Here is a 17168-nt window from a genome sequence, read left to right as displayed (position 1 = left end):
TTTGTTTCTACCTGCCTGTAGCATTTTTGAACGAATTTAATGGGTTCTATTTCCCAAAATGTAAACTAATACACACTAGTAGCCTAATTTAAACCACCACCCTGACTCTGCAAGGCAGTTACTAAAGATGAATGAAAGAAGGCTGTAAATGTATGGCATGTTAATGAACGTGGTCTCTCTAAGCCCCATGAGCTTCAACATTTTTTGCATCCTATCAGATCCTGTCCACCTCTAGTCTCAAGCAGATGCCTTCCTAATAGTGCACCTCCTATTTATATCTGTATTTGTATCTGTTTAGAAGACATTATCTGTTAATTTCGAATAAAGTATTCATAATTGCAGCCCTAAATTTGTTGTGTGTGGTAGTGTGCTACATTTATTAATACATTTATTAAGGATTAACTTGTATGTGAATGTTACAAACAAGTCATGTCAAATTACCAAATCACCACCCTAATTATCCTTGCTTGTTTGATTAGCAAATTCACAGGAATCAGATTTTTTATTGTTAAATGCTCTTTAAAATGCAAGAAAGAAAGAAGTTTTCTAAAGCTGATCTTGTTGCTAGCTGTTTAGGTTGTACTGCACTGATTTAAGCCATTTTTGAAGATACAAATACACAGCTCTTGGTCTTGCCAAGACTGAATTATGTTACAATGACTGGTCTCATTGTGTGTTTGAAGAAATTAAAGTGGATTTTGTAGTAAGCATGTGAACACTATTTGGTTCCAGATGAGTAAAGAAGCCGACGATGGGTGGAAACATGTTTATCTTGCAATTACTAAGAGTGATACTGAAGTTAAAGTTGTGTGTGCTCATAGTTTTTTTTTTTACATGTAATGAACAACAGACATGTCTAAAAACTCACCAGTCCTGGGATACCATTGTATTTGGCTTTGTGTCAAAGAAGTGTTGGTCGTTAGGGGTGGCTGGCTTTGGCTCTGACTTAGCTTTCTGGAACAAAGAGTGAACGTTTTATTTTTTCAGAATTCCTTAAATCTTCTTAAAATATTGGCATCCTTTTCCCAGGCCCCTCGCTCTTGCACAGACCATTTTAGTGGGTGTAACGCTTCTAATCATTCATGTTAATGAACCGCGGCAATGATTGGCTGACAAACCCGCTTCTGTCTTCCAATACGCCCTTGCAAATGGAAACGAAATCACCCAGTGGGCTATATTAGTTGGCTCAGTCACAAGGGATCATTGTAAATAATCGTTTATTTAGCTTGGATGCCTGATGCTAATCAAATTAAGTTATTAAAGTTTGTATTTTCTTTTGGATTGCAGTTAGAGGGAGTTGTATCCAAAGAAAACAACGCTAATACTGTCTCCCAAATCTAACCACCAGTTTTTAAATAATAAATTATTGTTTCACGTCATTGCATTTAACATCAGCTTCAGAAAAAAAAATCAGAAAAATGCCAAGTGACGTCAAACACTTTCTTACCCCTTGACCAATCAGGTTTCTAGTTGGAGGCAAACAGTGGCAGTGAGCTAATATAAGGAGGTTTATGACACGTTGAATTGAAAATATTTCACTCTCAATATTCCATTGCCAATATATTTAATGTAACTAAAAATAAAAGCTTGTTTATTTTTGAGACATTTGCCAGAACACAGTGTGACAGTCCAACTGTAGCTGCATGCAGTCAGGTCACACAAGCAGCTCTTATCTTTTATATCTTGATATTCTGCCTCCAAAGCTATAGTGAAGGCAAACCTCCTCAGCTCCAGAGTTAAACAGTCTTTGTTTAATTTTTCATTATTGTTAATAAATGTAAATAATAAGAATAAATGTAATAAGTGAAAGGCCATATTGGTTCTTGCTAAGAGGAAGTCTTATATTGGAAAAGACCAGGCAACATTTTCTCAGTCTTCAACTGTCCGATTTCTGTGATCCTCGCCCACTGCAGCTTCAGATTCCTGTTCTTGGCTCACAGGAGTGGAACCCAGTGTGGTCTTTTACTGCTGTAGCCCATCCCCCCTTAAGTTTTTGTACATTGTGCATTCTGTGATGCTTTTCCGCTCAGCATCATTGTAAAGAGTAGTTATTTGAGCTACCATAGCCTTCCTGTCAGCTCGAACCAGTCTGGCTATTCTCCTCTGACCTTTCTCGTGAGACTGCAACAATCTAGCAGTTAGCGTCCAATGAAACATTTAACTATAGTCTAATGTCAAATTCCAAGACAGGACTTTTTTTTTCCCTAGACACAAGATACAAGTAGAAAATGGCATTATCTTTGTCCAGCAGAATGATGCACAGTAGTTGTAACTTCAGTTCATTCTTGGACTATTTAAGATCTCAACAGAGGAGAATAGAAGCATAATCCACCTGTATCATCTCCATGTCTATAAACCTTATTTCCAGTAAGTTGCTCTGGCCCAGTCTGCAATTCTGGCATGTTCAGCTCTTCCGTCGATCCATTTTCTGTACAGCTTATCCGACACAGGGTTGTGGGGAGCCTGGAGCCTATCCCAGGGGGCTTGGGCCACAAGGCAGGGGACACCCTGGATGAGTTACCAACACATCGCAGGGCACAATCGCACACATGCTACAGACAATTTAGAGATGCCAGTCAACCTACAACGCATGTCTTTGGACTGGGGGAGGAAACTGGAGCACGGGGAGAACATGCAAACTCCACACACACAGGGCAGAGGCAGGAATCAAACCCCCAACCCTGGAGGTGCGAGGGAAATGTGGTAACCACTAAGCCACCCCTATGTTCAGCTCCTTTTCTAGTATATTAGTGTCTCAAGCCATGTCATGGTGATGCCATGCTGTGAAGTGGAACTGCCAGATGGCTTACTTCAGCCTCGGCCCACCTGTAAATATCCCTTTCCTTTATTCCCTATCTCCCATTTATACTTTGCATTAGTTCTGCGTGATTGGCATCTCTTTGTGCTGTAGCTGTTGTGCTGTCCAGACCACTGCTGGCTGGCAAAGGCACAATGTGGCCTTCACTGAGTTTATGTGTTGTCTGCTGAAGCGCAGGTCACAGTGTGTCTGTGGGTTTGTTTGTATGGTGTACTAACTGTTCCCCTCCTTTCACCATCATTCTCTAACTTGTTCTCATGCCATAGAGCATGAAGTAGCTGAAAGCGCCTCTTATTTTCTCATCATGAGCTCCTTTCGATCTATTGACAGAAAGTGGGAGAGTGTGAGACAGAGAGAAAGAGAACCTAACAATAACTTTTATTAGAACCATGACCACTTATATTCAAAAATGTATTTTGTAGAATGGTTTGTTGCCTAGTGAATATACTCAATACATCTTAGTGGTTTTAGTCAGTGGTTCTCAAAGTGTGGTCCAGGGACCCCCAGGGGTCTGTGAAGCAGAGCCAGGGAGTCTGTGACAAGTCTTGGTCTATAAATAATGTCAACTTGGACCTAATGTTGGTGGAACATTCAGGAACAGAAAGATCTATGGCTCTAATAAATAGACAAAAATAATTACTGTACACATTATTTATTATTTAAATAATGTTCATGAAATAAATCTCTGAAGGAGTATGTGGAATTTATTTTATAATGGGGTCTGTGGCTATATAAGGTTTGAGAAACCCAGGTTTAATTGTATCTAATACCTAAAAAAATACCTTAAAGAACCTTCAAGATGTCACCTTAAAGATTAATCTAAACATATGAGATAATAACAGCTATGCTGTAAATGTGGATCTATTCTAAAACATTAAAATTAAATTTGGTTAAAAAACATATTAAAAGAATTCTCCATCTTGTTCTGTTACCCATGGTATGGGTTAGTCGAGGTTACATGTTAAACTAAAGCTATTAAAACTGATGATACTGCTTACTAAATGTTAGCGTCTTTTACACTAAACTCTGAAATTAAGGGAAACTTAAGTAGTTTTATCTCAGACTTCAACAATAGAACAAAAGACTTTTCTTTTTTCAGGAAAGCACTTTTGTTATGTGTGTTCAGCATCATAAAGGCTTGGGTCGCCTTCGGTCACACTACATATCTGAGAAAGAGGGGAAGGATGTACTACACAACACACACATACAAAAGCCAAAGTACACTCAGAAACTTCTATTCCAGTCCAGTGTACGGACATTTTTATTCTCAAATATTGACTGAGCAAGAAAGTGGATACTCTGGTGTATTTATGGAGGAGGTGGAGTAGCCCATCCCATGTTCCTACCCTTTATAGATTCAACTAATTTCCAAACCTCTACTGCTGAGTAGAACATTTCATCATGCTTATTCATCTCCATAATGTCTCACAAGTAGCTTACCATCCGTCAAGCATTCCGGTTTCATTAGTTCACTCCTCTGACATCACCTGCAGATCTAAAGCAAAAACAGACTTGAGGATCTGATATCGGATTGTCTGTTTTTTTGCATATACAAACTATATAAAACGAAGCCCACGCAAGAGCAGCTGCACTGAGGCAGCTTTGTTCCTCACTGACTAGTATCCAAAGTCAGTCTTCGAACACTGCTTGCATTGTGCACTTCTTTTTTTCCATGAGTAAACCCCAGCTTGTCAACACAGCCTCCTCTGCCTGCAGGAGACGCACGGGAAAAGAGAGCGTGGAGGAAAACTGCCGCCCTTGTGTCCGCTGCTAAAAAGAAAAGCACATTTATTAAGCTGTTTTTCTTTCATGAATGAGCGTTGGATGTGCCAGATGTATATGCATTGTCTACAATAGGCTATTTTTCAGTAATGAACTAATTTCCATGTCCAACTTATACCATTCCATGTGGCTTTTCCTCTTTCCCTGTGCGCACGCGTGTGTGCGTGTGTGTGTGTGTGTGTGTGTTGCCTGGACCTACCGGTTGCTAAGCGTTTCATAGTACCTTCCCATTCTACCAATAGCAAGCAAATTAGAGGCCATTTGGGAAGATTGGATTTATCAAGCATGTCAAAAGAGGCCTTTGTGTCTTTGTTGGCTAAACACAAGAGAATAGCCACTATTGTGGTGCAAAGATTGCTTCCATAGTCACTGACTAGCTAATTATCCCAGATCCTCCCATTGGACACACAGTGGTCCTGAAATACTTTTACTGTTAAATTCATCCTGCTTGCCTCCCCTACACTTCCTATTGTGCCTTTAACCATGCAATCAGAAAAAAGGTACTAAACTGTACCACTGTCCTTGTCCTTGTTAGGGGGAGTACCCTAAAAATGTACAACGTGTACCTTTAGTAAGTCTCTTTCACCTAGAAAGTTCATGCAGTGTAACTTTTAAAACTTTACTCTAGAAGGTAATTACCAGTACAAGTATGTACTTGAAATAATTTAAAGGTACACTATGTCCACATTTCCTGGCGAAAAATACATATTAAAGGTACAAAGGATAATTGAAATGAGTAACCTCCTTAGTATTAATCAATCAGGGGGTTACGGAATGATGTACTTAGCTCTGTTTATGTTTCCCCTGTTTAAATAGTGGCCATGAGAAGCACATTCACTTAGGATACTAGGTTCGTTCTTTATAACGTTAGCGATTTTAAATTAACTGCAGTAGCTAGTTGGATAGCATTTTGCGTTGGAATCCCTCATCGATAGTAACTGAACATCAAGAACAACATACTGGGTAAGAGTAGGTGAGTGAAAGTTATTTTCACTCACCTAGTGTTGTTTGTAGACATTTTTTCTCACATAGCCAGCGTTTGCGGCAGGGCTAGTTGCTGCTGTGTAGTAATGAACTCCTCATGCTGAGTTTTATGTTTTATCAGATTACTTGTATTTAAGGATGATGCTTATGTACCTCCTCCTGATATTTTCACAGGGCACAGTTTACAGTCTCCTTTGCTTTGATTGCCATCATTAATTGTTAAATCTGTCCAGATCGCTGTCATTTGTCGTTTGTTCTTTAACACGACAGTGTACTAGACTTATGTCACATAGTTTCACAGGTATCGGATGTGTATTGGAGCATTTTTTACAAGTATGAGTAAATGAGCATGGTGTTGATCTGATACTGATACTAGTATAGGTATTGATGCATCGCTAATATCAGCGGGTGTATTAATGGAATTCATTTGGGCCACCATCACAGCCATCCTATTTGAATGACTGTAGCATTTGGCTACAAACATCTACACATAAGTTGATGATTACTCAATGCACTCACATAATACCACCATCTTGCAATAATATATACTAAATGTCTTTGATCATCCTCCTTAACATTGTCATGGCATTTTCCAGAGAGATTTCTCAACTCTTCTCTGCGCATATCTGTAACAGACCAACTTGAACGAATGTAATTTGAAAGTTGGAGAATTCTCCCAGATTAGGCCTCTAACTGTTTATTTGAGTGAAGTGTAGGACTTACCCCAAAGGCTGTTAAATAGGGGCTTGCAGCCTACCTTAATGCAAGAGGCCTTTTTCCTTTTCTCCATGTTAGTATGCATTGAGAAAGTTGATCAATGTGAGCTTTGTGCTTGGCTGCTGCTGTTTCACAGTCAGCTAAAGAAAACAGTGCTGTACAGATACCTCACACTCCTTCACTATTTATTCAACGGCTGCTGCTGCCTCAATCTCAACTGTCAGATTTCCTACCCAAATATTACCCTTCCCAGACGAACAAAACATGCATATACTCACACACACACACACACACACACACACACATTCAAGAACCTACTCTCCTGCCTGACTTTTTTTCCCCCATTCACTACAAGTTTCCAACTTTTACTCAAAATGATGTCATTCTGAACCAGATAACAGGGAATATTGCTTCTAAGGAGGCTGATTATTCTTCTATCATCCAGTTTACAGTTTTTGATCATCCATAAATTATATACATACCCTAAAATAAAAGGTAAAACACATATTCAAAGCTGTTGTACTTTCATGATTGAGTGTTTGTGAGTACCACATTTTTTACAGTGGGACATTTTCCAGTAATGACCCAGTTCCCGAGTCCCACCTGTCTTGGTCCTTGTAGTTATCCTCCCTTTGTGTGTGGATGATAAAACACAGTGTTGCCAACAGGAAATCCTATAATCCTATACGCAGCCCTCACCACAGCAGAGGTAGTACTTGTATTCTGAGCAGACATGACTTTGAGACATTGAGTCTATCAAGACTTTGCTAATTTGCTCTATTATTATTTCTAATCTGGTGATGAGGATGGTGTGTGAATGTGTGTGTGTGTGTGTGTGTGTGTGTGTGTGTGTGTGTGTGTGTTGGGGGGGGGGTGGGGGGGGTGGGGGGGGTATCTTTTTACAGTTCCATAAATGTCAGAGTGTAGTCAACATCCTCAGTGGGAGTCGAGTTGCAAGCTTGGAAATGGGGTAACAGGGTCAGAGCCTGGGAACGACATCAGCAAAGCCAGTTTCTGGAAGACACCACAGCACAAGCTCCATTAAAAGCACAATAGTCAATATTAGTCAAGATTGGAGCTCTAGCTCACCTACTCAAATAACTTGGTGAAGTACAAACAATTTTTTAACTCCTTGAACTCGTGCCCTCTTTCCACCCATGCACACAAAGCCCCAGCCTCACAATCTGAATTGGCCAGCAAATTTAGTTAACATTACCAAGGACTGTCATACCATCACTGTGAAATTACATAGATGATAAAAGTACCTCACGCTCATTATACTGCATTAGATTAAAAATAAATAGCTAGTGTTATACTAATGTTGCTTGATTGGAGACCAAATACTTGATATTACCTAAATCTCATTGGCAGAGATGACATCTGTGGTTCTCTTTCATTGCTATAATAACAATTTCACAAGTTTTTAGCAGCAAGTAGCATGGCTATATCTAGTTTATATCAGAGTGGATGTGCTTGCTTTTAGAAACCTAGCCTAGAAGAATAGCATCAGCACAGGGCTACTGTAATGCCCTCCTCTCAGCAGCTGTCCATTTATTGGACTTGGAAATTTATGACAAACCATTACATTTCACTTATGCAGCATGACTTCTTGTCAAATCATGCTACCCAAGTACTCTTCTTGGTACAGCTCTGTTTATGCCAGAGCTGGCTACTCTCGAGTCTCCTATGTCTCCCAGTGTTATCATTTATCCTGATCAGTGGTTTTGCTTACTAGGCCATTCAGCTTCTTGATAGCCAAGTTGTAACACTATAAACATGCGAAATTTGGCTTTTACTGATTTCCAAGAATGATCTTCGCTGTTCTGTTTTGCTTTGTAATGAACTCCCATTAGTTTTTCAGCTGCCTGCCATTACTGGAATTAGAATTGTTAGCAATGTTAGGTGCACAGAAGTTAGCTGGCATTACATACATACAGGCAATTAAAAATTGACTGTGTACCTTTAAACCATCCACTCAGGCTGTACATTTTCTTTACAGATTGAGAATTCTGTCATAAAGATTTTAGAGAATATCACTGGCTTGTTTTTCCTCACACTCATGAGGCAATTACATGTTTATGGTCTTGTGATATTTCTGTTTCTGTGCTATAACACAAATGTTATTGTCAGTTAAACCGTGTTCACCTCAGTCAGCAGTAATCTGATCTGATTTTAATCTCCTCTGATTCACATAAACAATGCTAATGAAGATAAGAACTAGTGTTGCTTCCATGCTAGTTTTCATTCATTATTAGCATTGTTTCTTTACATGAGTATGACGTTCTGTAGCTATCACCAGCTCTTACCAAAGAGAATACAAATATCCTTGCATGTTTGAAGACTGTTAGAATAAGACGGCCCACATACATTGGCAGTATGGATTGAATACTACATTCTGACGCTAGCATTAGTCACGTCTCGTGTATGTGTGAGTTAACTCCTTTGGGAGTCCTGGGAAATGCAACTGCAGCATTCCCAGGGGGAAGAAGTCTCACTACAGTGATGTTCTGACTCAGCGGGGCATCTGCCTCATCACATAGCTATGCTGAATTATTTTTCCCCTAGACAAGCTCTTCACCTGGCAGTGCTGCATGACTGATGGTTTAAAACAACATGGAGAAACAGTGCAGCTTTTTCCTGCCCTGAAATGTTAAATGGCATGCACCTGGAGAATTTAATCCAAAAAAAAAAATTAGCTAAAAAAAACCTCCAAATCAAGAATTACCCACATTACTTCATTGTGCATCTCCAAATCTTCTTAGGCATGAGCTGAAAAACCAGACAGCCTGTCAATCTGTGCCTCTCACATATATACAAAATACTCCATTTCATTTATACTCCTTATATAACTGAGCTCTACTAAGAAAATAACCCAAAATAAACTCTGTTTAAGAGCTGTGTAACCCAAGCTCTGTGAGGAAGTGTCTGTTCTACCACAATATCCCTGAACAACTGTTTCAATAGCAACACACGGAGAAATAAGCCACCAATTTTCTTTTTCCTGAGCGGCATCCAAAGTACACCCCAGTGTACCCCACTGGGTATCAACATGGCTGCAGTGGCTTTGTGGACAGGCAAATCTGAACCATAAAATAACAATGGGATCAAAATAGACTCCAAGGTAAAAAGAGGGACTGTTTCAGTAGGCTGTTGAACTATTAATAAAAGGCATGAAGGAGCTGAGTGAATAAATGGCTGAAGAAATATTCAGTATGTTTGAAAAAAATGGGTTTATGCTCTAACTGAAGAAGCCATTGTGCTTGTTTATTGAAAAAGTACACAGCTTCCTGGATGAACAGGAAGTACAGAGATCTCCAGTGTGTGTCTTAGTATTGTGGCCAGGATCACGTAAAGCTGTCAGTGAGAGGGAGAGTTACATCTGATGATACACCCACTGCTGCGAACATGAAAGTCTCTGATGATTTCTGCCTCTCTTTCTGGAAATCACTCCAAAAGGGTCAATTGTTCTTTGAATAAAGAGTTTTTGACCATCCATTGTTGTTATCACCATAAAAAAAACCTGTGGAATGTGAACTTACTTGAGGAGGGCTGTGTACAGCAGAGCTCCTCACAATAGATCTGGTGCATTCTTGCACGTAAGAGTGGAATAAAATTGTCGAATCAAGTTGGTAGACTCTTACCAACAAAAAAGACTGAGTGTTAAAGCATCTTTGCTTGTAATACAGCAAAGTATTAGTTAAGGGGTGTTCACACTTGTGCTATCAGGTTATTGTGAGTTTTTTGTTTTTATTTTTTTCCCCTATAGTATTTCTGTTTGTTTTTCACTTGAATTTCATTGGTTGCTGTATCACATTGAAGGTGGGCGAAAAAATCTGATGTTCATTTTTAATTTACATCACAAAAACCTGCAATTTTAACAGGAGTGTATAGACTTTTTATATCCACTGTGTAATAGAAAGTGTGTAAAAAGTAAAAGTAACAGGCCATTAAAAGTAAGCATAATAATAATAATAATAATAATAATAATAATAGTGCTGTGTTGCTCTCTACCCCTTCATTCTCACACAGTTGGAAGGTGTTAGTCAACCTCTCATTCTCTCTCCTGTGTGTGTTTCAGTGGAGCTGAAGTGTGCTGGGATCACATGCCCGAATCTAGCCGTGCCCGAGTGCCCACCTGACTCTATGCTGACCCGCAGCTACACGCCCCCCGCAGGCTGCTGCCCAACATTACCACCCCAGTGCACCTGTGCTCAATGCCCACCCAAGCCAGAATGTCCCATCAGCCACAAAGCTGTGATCATCAGCGAGGCCACCGGAGCGCCAGGCAACTGCTGTCACTCCTACAAATGCGAGAAAGGTAAAAGCACCAGGAAAAGGCAAATGCAGTGTGTATTTCATTCAAGGCAACCGCTAAACTGTTTGGTGCAACATAAATTCTAAGGCAGTTAGATCAATATCAGATGTTCATCAGTAAAACTTTACAAAATAAGACATCACAACAATTAGGAAAAATTAGGACTGAATGAATAGAATATAAACAGGACATATTTCAATTTCATATAATAATTTCTCAAGCAGCTAAACTGATTTGTACCCATTTTAAATAATATATTATTGAAAAAAAATCAAATTGATAAATCTGATTTTTTGAAATGTTAAAGTAAAAACTGTTCTTGGTAGTGGATTTTGTGTTCCATATATTGTAATGCTAAAATGGTGCTGGATTTACTGTTCATCAGCTCCACTTGATCTGAACACTGGGGTCTTACAAGGATTCATAAACAAAGGTTATTACTTTGCTTATGTACAATATGTGAATGCTATGAAAAGAGCTTTTGACATCTACCAGTACATCCTTCTGACTATTTAAAGTCATTATCTTCATTTCTAGGTGTATTTGTAAATAAGGCCACACAGCAGATGCTTTGGACTCTATTCTTGAATCCTAGGATACCCCAGTTACATATTTCCATTTCTGATATGCTATTGATTTTGAGAGATTTGATTACAGGTTTTGACAATGACATACATGTACAGTTTGGGTCCTGTGTTCACATGTATGATCAGTGCCATATCGGTCAATGTTCCACACACTCATAACATAAAATACACTATTGAATCAAAATTGTATTACATAATGTGAAATATGCAATCAGTGCTGAGAGGAACAGAAACAGATAGAAAGTAAGTTGTAGGGCAAAGGAGAGTGTGACAGGTGTATGGCTTTCACAGATACAGACACCTGTTCACAATGTACCTTGGGTAGCACTGATGATTACTACTATGCTATATGGGCTTGCCAAACAGTTTACTCATTTTGGGGAGCAGTGACAAAGATACTCTCCATTATTTTGAGCTGTACAATCCCCCATCTGCATTACTCTGTCTGCTTGGTAATACAACAGAAGCTGACTCTCTCCTATTTAAATACAGAAACCAACTCCCTATCTCTCTAACTATCACCAAGAAAACAATAGTTGTAAACTGGAAATCTAACAAATCATTACACGTCAATCACTGGATTAATCTTTTAAAAAAATACATTTCATTAGAGAAAATAACATTCACCCTCAACAGCAACATGGACGATTTTAACAATATCTGGAATCCATTCTTAATTCATTTTGGTTTATATCAGATACCTGGGGCGGAAGTCATGCACATTTCACAACTCTGTAAAAGATTAAAACATGAGATTTATACCACTGATTCACATAGATTAATTATCTAATGTATTTAATTTATTCAATATATTTAATCTACATTTATTTATTAATGATTTATATTATATATTCTTTATTATTATTATTATTATTATTATTATTATTATTATTGTTAGTTATAAACCCCCCCCAGATGAAAGGGGGTGCCTTGTACAATTGTGTGATGATCTGGTTGGTCAATTGGGTGGTGGTGGTGCGGTGTGGTGGGTCCGGCTGATGCAGTCTGGAGCCTTGGGCTGTGTTCATACCTGATGTCGGACGGCGCTGGGGTGGGGTATGATCTCTGCGGCCTTGGTCGCAGCGTGGGTGTTGGTGCTGGATGGGTCATATATGGTCTAACGGGAGCTGCAGCCTGATGTGGTCTGCTATTGTGACCCATCGACCTCAAGTTTGGGGTACTATGCTTTTTGAGATCCCGACCAGCTTAGTCAATCTGGCACTGATCTCTCACAATGGTATTTTAGCATGCAGCCTCCCCACATGTTGACCACTACATAAAACCCTGGAGGAATGCTTCCTTTTTTATGGGGATGTCAGGTAGACCAGTCTGGCACTGGCAGTTCATACCGCGAGTGTGCCTGAGGGGTCTGCCCTTTCCCTCCACTTTCTGGTGTTTGGTGTGGATGTTGGGTGGGGCTCTTGATCTGTGTGCGTGTGACCCGGTGCTCTGTCCTGATCCCACATGACTGGATGACTGGATGGATGGTTTTTTTCTCTCCCCTCTTTACATTACTTTCTTTGTCCTTTGTCCTCTACCTCCTTTTTCCTAACAATGTCTGCATAAGTTAATAAGATAAGATAAGATAAGATAAATAAGGTGTATGGGTTGGAGGGGAATACTCTATAGGCCTCATTTATCAATCATTTATCAATCAAAGTTGCCTGTAAATGTTTTTGTAGACCAATTTGAACTAAACATTCCTGTCAGATTTAGAAAACTTTCAGAATTGATGATTTTCACTGTACTCATATGTATATAAATCTCCAGGAAATGACTATGCACATTAACTGCAAAGTTGATTTATACCCACAAAACTCCATAAAAGGCAAAGCTCACAGAGACCTTAAAAACAGCAAAATGATGATTAAAAGGCAGAAGAGTCAGCTTTAGGGGTGCACAGTGGCTAGTGGTTAGCGTGTTTGCCTCGCACCTCCGAGTTCGATTCCCACCTCCACCCGGTTTCCTCCCCCAGTCCAAAGCACTAAATTATCCACTTAAGCCTTTTTTTTTTTTGTTCTTTCCGAATGGCTAGTCTTAGTTTTGGATTGGTTTCTTTCGAGTCATTAGTATAAAATGAAAATAATATAAAAACAGTTTAATGGAAATAAATAAACTATTTAAACTCATCGCCAATTATACAGTTTGAAGCCTGTCAGGCAATACTTGCATTAGTGAGCCTCTGCATGCATACATTTACACAAACTAAGGAGCTTTTGTAGGATACAAATGTTTTGTGTCCACATTTCATGTCCAAATTAAATGCTCTTGTGAACGATTTTACGAATGAATTTATTGGTGTCCAGTCTGATAAATGAGGCTCATTGAGAGCATGTATAAGGCCTTTTCCTTTAACACTGAGAAGGGGACTTCACTCTCACTGTGTACTTTGTGCCAGCTTCAAATATTCCCTGTTTTACCAACAGTCTAAACTCCCATTCTGGCCTCTTGGCCCTGCTGTAAATGTGTGCCATGTTGTGGAACTAATGTACTTAGCGAGGAAGCCGGGTGAACAGAAGGAAAGCGCTTAGGCTACCAGTCTCACTCCGAATGGGAGAATGGAGTCTGGCTTTGCTTGTCTGCTCACAGACACATCCAAGTGGGGAAGTGCAGGGGGTTCAACAGTTCAGTGAGAGGAATCTGTACAGGCATGTGTTTTGTGTGTCTGGGAAAGTGAAACACTAAGGGATATGAGGGATGTGATAAAGAGTGTAAGAGCATTCATGTGTGTGTGTGTGTGTGTGTGTGTGTGTGTGTGTGTGTAGATGGCAGGGCTGTGAGCGGTGGCAGCAGGAGAAAGAGATTCAATATTTGGACCAAAAGTGACCCAGAGGAGCATGCCCTTTTTGGTGCCATCTGTCCTAACATTTATTGTCTGACCTGTGTCTCGCATCAGAGAGAGAGAGGAAGAGGGAGAGAGAGAGGGAGAGGGAGAGAGGGCACTGAGAGAGAATTGCAGTCTAATTCTTACAATATTAATAATTTATAAGCAGATGCACTTGCTCTGCATGTATATGCCATTTGGCTGGTTTCTCCTGCTTGCCTATTAGGCTAGTGGAGGTGCCAGGACTTTGGATGACTCATTCAGAATCTGATTCAGTTGTGCCATGGTAATAAATTGCATGTATGACTGAAAGAAGGACTGAGCATTGGCACTACACTCTATGTCACCTTTGCTGGTGAAGATTTGGTACAGCAATATTTAGTCAATTCCAGAATAATTGGACCACTTCAACACAATGATTGTGTATAATGTATATTTTATACAGTGATTCATATTTATCAGCATTTTTACACGTCTAACATTTAAAAATTTTCTTTCTCTAAAAATCCTATTGTTGCTTTCATCATTTCCTGTTTCCTTGGGGTATAAATGTGAGGCTGCACACATACTGTATACTTGTCATTAGTTGCATACATTCCACTTGTCATTAGTCTCCAAAACAATCTCCAAAACCAAACCCTCCTGAAAGCATAAGACAACAGGCAAAATGCTTCACCAAGTCATTGGAACTACAAGGAATTGTTTTGTGGTCAGACGAGACTAAAACTGAAGTTTTAGCCATGCACAGTGGTGGTCAATCATTGATCATTATAGCTAGTGATCGAGGAGGTCTGGCAAGGATTGGTGGTGTCTGGAATTACAGTGTAAATATGCGGGTAAATGAGGCAGGATGCAAGTGCATAAATTCAACATGTTGTTTATTTGAGCAAGTCCAGTAATCATTATCACAGTCCACAGCAGGGGTAAGGGCACAGGCACAAAGCAACAAAACAGAGCAATCCATAATCAGACCAGAGAAGAACAGGCAAAGGTCAGGAAGAAAATACATACAATACATACTGAGAGCAGGGAAGAAAGGATCAAGAAACCGGACTCTGAACTTTAAGGACAAGAATGCATGATAAGACTTCACAATAAGACAAAGTAACAAGAGGGAATAAACAGAAAAAAATCACAAGTTTAATACTGAAAACGGTGCACAATTGGGAAACACACCAATGACAGGGCGGGGGGCAGAGACAAGACTAGAATCAAAACAAAGGCCCATGTCAAAACAAAACCACATGAAGTGAACTCAGAAAAATATGAAAGCACTGCTGTCATGGATTTCTTATGATAATTTTGATATGATATTTTCGGATATTTTAGCCACTAAACCTGGTTGTCTCTATCAGGAGCTTAAGATTTAGCTGTATATAATGCTTTCACCAAGATGCATGTAATGTATTTCCTCAAACATGTATCCAAATCAGCACAAACATGGCTGCTGGAACACAAAATGTTTTGCAAATCCCATCTCAGCCTCCAGATTTGAACCTGTGGTATATATTAAAGAGGATGTGCACATGCACAGACCTAAGAATATAGAGAAGCTAGCCCAAGATCCTCTACAAGTGTTTCCAACCTTGTTAGCTATTACAGGAGGCTCAGTGCTGTTATTCTCACCTAAGATTACCAAATATTAATTTTGGGGGTACTAAGATTTTTAAAACCAGTTTACTTAAAAAAAAAAATCCTAAAAAAAAACTATATTGTCTTTATATTGCTAAGTTAAGAAATATCACTAATCATCATTTACTTCTGCTTATTTTGATGATGGGTGCCAATAATTCTGGGGTATGTTTTATGACTTTCGACTTTCGTAGATGAAGGTGCTGCTGTTAGGCCCCTTGTACCATCCATCAATTTTCCATACCGCTTATTATACACAGGGTTGCAGGGGAGCCTTGGGGCCTATCCCAGGGAATTCAGGGTACAAGGCGGGGGACGTCCTGGACAGGGTACTAACCCACTGCAGGGCACAATCACAAACTACAGACAGTTTGAAAATGCCAATCATTTGGATTGGGGAGGAAACCTGAGTACCTGGAGGAAAGCCCCCTAAAGCACAGGGAGAGCATGCAAACTCCACGCACACACGGCAGAGGTGGGATTTGATCCCCCAACCCTGGAGGTGTGAGGCAAATGTGCGAACCACTAAGCCACCATAGCCCCCACTCCCCCCCTAAAACTAAACCCACATGCACATGCTTTATGTGATTTCCTTTTAGCGGCTGTGATGTATTAAAATCTCATCGCGGTGCCTCTGACTCGGGAGGCTTTGCTTTTGGTTTGCTCTGCTTGCTTAATGCACATGCAAGGTTGATAGAAAAAAGGGAGAGAATAAAAGAGGTAAAATCCTTTTTCAAATGGCCTGGCCCACCTGCTTTGCATTAGTCTGAAGAAAGTGGATCAGGCGGTCAGATCTGCTTTTTCAAGCTGTTATGGGGGTATGGCCCACAGATGCTGATCCTGCCTTTGCACTTAAGGTTTATGAGAAGACAGCTTTTTGCATCTGACCTCTTGAGGAGTAATGTTATTGTGAATTATAAAACTCCTGCTATACATTAGGCCTAAAATCAATTTGTAATGATGCCCAATTTTTGTGCTATATTTCTGTCTGAATAAATAGATTTGTTGGCAGTAAAATATTCAGTAGCTTATTACTGAATGGTTGTACATATAGGTGAGAAGTACAGTATATTTTTGTTCATAAAGTTATGTCTTCATTATGTCTTTACTGCAGAATAGCACATTATGTTTTATGCCATGTTTTTTTTTTTTCAAACCAAGGCCAACCGAGTTCATTGTTTCGACTTGGTTTCACTGGTAGCATCAGTCCCATGTCCTGACAATATCACTGTCCATCACCATGTCCTTGCAAGCTAGCTACAGAATGCATATTAATTCTAGAGCGAAATGCTTGTGTATAAAATGCATCTGTGCGGGGTCACCGTCTATTAGTGTTACAATGACCAAAACAGAATGATGAAAACACCAGTGCTGCTCTGCTCAGTAAATCACAGAGCAGTAGAGCAAGTATCATTACATGGAACCAAAAACACCGGTAATGTTTTACAATCTGGTGGGGAAAAAAAAAACGCGCCACTGTATCTCAGTCCTGTTGGTAGTTGCCACATC

The 17168-nt window shown here is 39.7% G+C and overlaps 1 protein-coding gene across 1 annotated transcript in view; it reads left to right on the top strand.

Moving 5' to 3' along the window:
- The window catches only part of LOC113530222 (cysteine-rich motor neuron 1 protein), a 59500-nt gene that overhangs the window by 12096 nt on the left and 30236 nt on the right, over positions 1-17168 (top strand). Inside the window, exon 4 of the mRNA XM_053237575.1 lies at positions 10380-10619. Within this exon, the coding sequence (XP_053093550.1) occupies positions 10380-10619 (240 nt within the window). The remainder of the gene's footprint in view (positions 1-10379; positions 10620-17168) is intronic.

The sequence above is a fragment of the Pangasianodon hypophthalmus genome, chromosome 10, assembly GCF_027358585.1.
Source record: "Pangasianodon hypophthalmus isolate fPanHyp1 chromosome 10, fPanHyp1.pri, whole genome shotgun sequence".
Classification (NCBI taxonomy): domain Eukaryota; kingdom Metazoa; phylum Chordata; class Actinopteri; order Siluriformes; family Pangasiidae; genus Pangasianodon; species Pangasianodon hypophthalmus.
This window is presented reverse-complemented; position numbering and strand designations above follow the sequence as displayed.